Below are 5,092 nucleotides of genomic sequence, written 5' to 3'. Positions count from 1 at the left end.
GCTCTGGGGCTCAGTCCTAGAAAGCTGTCCCCCCACCTATCGCTAATCAAGGGCGCTAAGAGCCACACCAAAAGGCAAAACCCGCACCTAGAACCGGTGCCCATTGGTCTTCCGGTCTGCACAGGGGCAGGAACATGATTCCATTCTGCCCAGTGCTTTACCAGCCGACCATCCTGTGGGAGGCAGCAATGCCTGGACCTCAGGAAGATTTTTTTTAATTGTGGTAAAATACACATAACCTAAAATTTGCCATTTGAACCATTTTAAAATGTACAGCTTAGTGGCAGGTAGTACATTCCCAATACTGTACAACCATTACCAGTCTCTACCATCATTTCACAATGTATACAAGCATCAAATCATCATGTGCACACCAGAAAGGAATCTATGTCAATTATACCTCTGTTGAGAAAAAAGGAAAAACAATATTTCTCCCTGTCACCAACCACCCATATTCCAGGCAGATATCTCCCCACAATACCCACAAACACCACTTGTTGGAGCTCCTCCTCCAAGAATCCCTTATGCTCCTACAAATCTTGCTGGATATGCCAAGGAGGCAAGGTCCCGACCTGCTCTTTGCCCAAGCCATTTCTCCGAGTCAGATTCACAGGGAGCAGCCTTGCGGGATGAGGTAATACCTCTCCACAGACAAAAAGCGGGCTTTCTTCCGCTTGCTGCAAATCAGCGAATCCCCCAAGCTGAGTGTTCCTTGGCCGCAAAGCAAACCCATTCCGAGCATAGCATCTGCCTGGCCCTACCCTACCCTGTTTACACCTCCCCTGTGCGACTTGAGAGGCATGGGGCACCCACACAAACCAACATGAAGCTCGTGCTACTTGCTGTGCCATGGGTAATAAAGTCCAGTGTCTCTGAGCCACGAGTCTCGGGTCTTTGCCAGCATCCATGACACATGCCATCTCACTTATTAGCCTGTAAATAAGGTAAAATCCTGGACTCTTCAGTTCTTTTTTTTTTTTTTTTAAGATTTATTTATTTATTTGAGAGAGAGAGCGGGCGAGCGAGCATGAGTGGGGGTCAGTGGCAGAGGGAGAGGGAGAGACAGACTCCCCACTGAGCAGGGAGCCCAATGCAGGGCTCCATTCCAGGACCCTGAGATGTTGACCTGAGCCGAAGGCAGATGCTTCACCGACTGAGCCACCCAGGCGCCCCATGGACTATTCTGTTCTCAACACCTATAAGCCTTAGATATTTATTAGGGTAGTGAGGATGATCATACACATCTGTTCTGGGAGGGAATGTGAACAGAGCAAATTTAAACCCTAGGGCTGGGACACAGCATTTGGTATTTTAAAATGTAATGTCTCTCTATAAAGTATTATTTAACCATAGAAGTCTTGCATATTTTTCTGTGTATTCTTAAAAATTTATATTTATTGGGGCGCCTGGGTGGCTCAGTCAGTTAAGCGTCTGCCTTCGGCCCAGGTCATGATCCCAGGGTCCTGGGATCGAGCCCCACATTGGGCTCCTTGCTCAGTGGGGAGCCTGCTTCTCCCTCCCCCTCTGCCTGCCACTCCCCCTCCTTGTGCTCTATCAAATAAATAAATAAAATCTTTAAAAAAATTTATATTTATTATTGCCTGACAATTTGAATGATGTTTTAGATTTCACTTTTATCTGTTTGTCACCTATATAGGATTCAACTGATATATTTATTTTGTATCCAAGAACCTAGCTCAATTTTTTAAAATTCTAATATCTAATCTGGACATTCTTTGGATGTTACAATGTGAAAGTTAATGAAGTTTGTGGCCACCTTATTAAAAATTATTGTTGGGATGCCTGGGTAGCTCAGTTGCTCAAGCCTCCAACTCTTGATTTCAGCTCAGGTCATGATCTCAGGGTCGTGAGATCAAGCCCTGTGTTGGGCTCCACGCTCAGCAGGGAGTCTGTTTGAGATTCTCTCTCTCTCTTGCTCTCGCTCTCACTCTGCCCCTTCCCCCCACCTGCATGCACTCGTGTGCTCTCTTGTGCTCTCTCTCTCCAAAATAAATAAATAAAAACTTTTCTTTAATTTTTTTAAAGATTTTATTTATTTGAGAGAGAGAGAGAAAGCACGAACATGGGCAGGGGGAGAAGCAGGCTGCCCACTGAGCAGGAAGCCCAATGCAGGACTTGATCCCAGGACCCTGGGATCATGACCTGAGCCAAAGGCAGACACTTAACCGACTGAGCCATCTGGGCACCCCTAAATAAAAATCTTTTAAAAATCATTATTACTTAATGCAGGTTAGACAATATTTTTCAAACTATAAGGTCTATAGAGAGAAATATAAGGAAAGAAGTCCTAAGTGATGAAAAGATTGCGATCAACCAAACTATGCTATCCAATTTTGGTGACTTTCATTCATCATAGAAAAATTGAATTTTATATTTGATATTTATTGAATACTTGTCATAAACAAGATATAAGGAAGTCAGAGATGAATGAGACATAGTCTTTTCCTTCAAGGAGGTCACAGTGTAGCAGGAGGGATGGAAGGAGTGGCTTTAATGTTATATTTATGTGGAAGCCACTGACTTCATAATCTACTATTCATTTATCCCTCTAGGCTCCAGTGTTTTTTCCTTCATTATTGCTTATTTTCTCACCCTTGTGATTCAAAGAATAAAAACCAACTAAATGTACTTCAAGAATAAAGAGGGCTAGTTTCAGGTGCATTTTCTCTGTTATTTCTATGGATTACTTTCCCTCTCATCTCTATACCGTCTCTGTTCTCTCACCAATGTTCCTGAGAATAGAATTTGATTGGCTGAGGCTTTCTTATGCTACAGGCCAGATGTGTGTGGTCGCTGGCCATTCTATTGGACGGGATTGCCTATCCTTGGGTTATGTTATCATCCAATCAGTTCGTGTGACTATTAGTGCAGGACATGCCACTCAAGCAGGAGGAGGATATGAAAACACTAGAGTATAGGTATGGCATTAAGTAGAGCAGACAATCATTTACATCTCTAGTATGCAAATTTATCTCTTGAGGAGCCCATTTTTGTTCCTATAAATGGGCATGAGAATAAACCATATAGAGGCACCTGGGTGGCTCAGTCAGTTAAGTGTCTACCTTTGGCCCAGGTCATGATCCCAGGCTCCTGGGATCGAGCCCTGCATTGGACTTTCTACTCAGCGAGAAGTCTGCTTCTCCCTCTGTGGGCTCTCTTGCTCTCTCACTCTCTCATGCGCGCTCTCTCTCTCTCAAATAAATAAGTAAATAAAATCTTTTTTAAAAATTTAAAAAGAGAGATAATAAGCCATATAAAATACTTTGTGCTGTGGGTTGAAGGCCTAAATCAATAGTTTTAAATAGTTTCAATTCTATCAAAAATGAAGAAATTAAAGAAAAATTATTGGGTGAAATACTGGTCAAACAGTATCAGGATTCTTTTTTTACCCCTTGCTGTTAACCAAAATACTTTAATTTACAACTTTCATGTACTATATGAAGTCTGCAATTGCTTGAAATTCTCACCTGGCTCTTGTAAAGAGTTCAGGCTACACTTTCGGTCTTCATCATCAGAAAGGATACCCAGTTCTTCATCAGTCCACAGGGAAGGATCTGGATATGGAAAGTGACCCAGTACAGCATCCGAGTCATGCCAAAAATGCCAGGGAATCCAAAACCACATGGTCATACTGAAGAACTCTGCTGCGGTCACCTGGGACCTGGTCAGCTGGGGAAACTGTATACCACGGCTCGATATGCACACCACCGCCAGCAAGATGGACTCCACTGCATCTAGCTGCCGGGGAGCCACCTCTCAAGAAATGGCCTCCAACGTAGAGGAAAGATGCCAGCAGCGTCAGAGCTGACATGTCAGCCCGAGTCCCCACCACAGTCCCCAGGCCACCAATATCAAGATTCTTTAAGCTTCAGTAAATACCAAGCAATGTACTATCATGTCTAGATCTCTTTTTTTTTTTTTTAAAGATTTTATTTATTTGTTTGAGAGAGAAAAAGAGAGAGCCCAAGCAGGGGGAGGGGCAGAGGGAGAAGGAGAAGCAGACTCCCCGCAGAGCAGGGAGCCCGATGCGGGGCTCGATCCCAGGACCCTGGAATCATGACCTGAGCCGAAGGCAGACGCTTAACGACTGAGCCACCCAGGCGCCCCATGTCTAGATCTCTTGATTCACTTGCTTTGGAACTGCAACTCCTTTGTACATAAACATGAAATAACTGGTCATTTGACAGTTTCATGGTTCCACTTCTAAAATTAGACAATGTTGTTTTTAATGAGACCAGCGCAAATGAGAGGTAGAACAGAAAGTATAAGTAGGTCAGGTAGGTAGTCTCTTATGGTGTATAATATTTTGAGAAATTCAAAATTATATTGTTCCTCCCCACCCCACTAAAAAAATAGCATTTTAATTAGTCTGTTATAGGGCAGGAAATTCTTACCATTGGTTAAACTCCATTGCTACCTTGTGCTGGTGGAGGAGTGGGTGGGGTTGGTCTTCTGCTCGAGAGAGAGAGAGAGAAAAGTAACTAATCAATCCACTATCACCTGCTATCCATTATATTTTCACAGATGGCAGGGTCCAGAGAGAAAGGGACCTAAAATAGGTAAATTTGAAGGCGCGGTAAAAACAGAAACATCTGTAGCTGGGGCTTCTGGCAAAAAAAAAGTGGTAGTTAAAATGGGGTACTGTAGCAGAGAGCTTTAGAAAACGGATGCCGGGCGCCTGGGTGGCTCAGTTGGTTAAGCGACTGCCTTCGGCTCAGGTCATGATCCTGGAGTCCCGGGATTGAGTCCCGCATCGGGCTCCCTGCTCAGGGAGTCTGCTTCTCCCTCTGACCCTCCCCCCTCTCATGTGCTCTCTCTCTCTCTCTCATTCTCGCTCTCGCAAATGAATAAATAAAAAAATAAAATCTTAAAAAAAAAAATAGAAAACGGATGCCTTGGGTCTTTGGAGGTGGGTTGAGGCATAAGCGCGTACCTAACAGGGGAAGCTTGAAGACCCACTTGATCTACTTTATAATGCCCTGTCCAGACCTACGGAATCAGAATTTTCATTTTAATAGGATCACCAGGTGGTTCGTGTGCACATTAAGTTTGAGAAGTATTGCTTTAACGG

At 43.8% G+C, this 5,092-nt stretch overlaps 1 protein-coding gene across 1 annotated transcript; it reads right to left on the bottom strand.

Annotated features, from left to right (window-relative positions):
• Positions 1-3,432: 3,432 nt before the first annotated feature.
• Positions 3,433-3,847, bottom strand: LOC102729262 (NADH dehydrogenase [ubiquinone] 1 beta subcomplex subunit 2, mitochondrial-like). Its single transcript, XM_031039761.2, is given in 2 exon segments — positions 3,433-3,703; positions 3,705-3,847. Coding segments are annotated over 2 exon segments (384 nt in total). The 5' UTR covers positions 3,833-3,847; the 3' UTR covers positions 3,433-3,447.
• Positions 3,848-5,092: the final 1,245 nt, after the last annotated feature.

This window comes from Leptonychotes weddellii, chromosome X (genome assembly GCF_054177405.1).
Source record: "Leptonychotes weddellii isolate Sample4059 chromosome X, ASM5417740v2, whole genome shotgun sequence".
NCBI classification, from domain to species: Eukaryota; Metazoa; Chordata; class Mammalia; order Carnivora; family Phocidae; genus Leptonychotes; species Leptonychotes weddellii.
The sequence above is the reverse complement of the archived record's forward strand: the minus strand, read 5'-3'. Positions and strand labels throughout refer to the sequence as shown.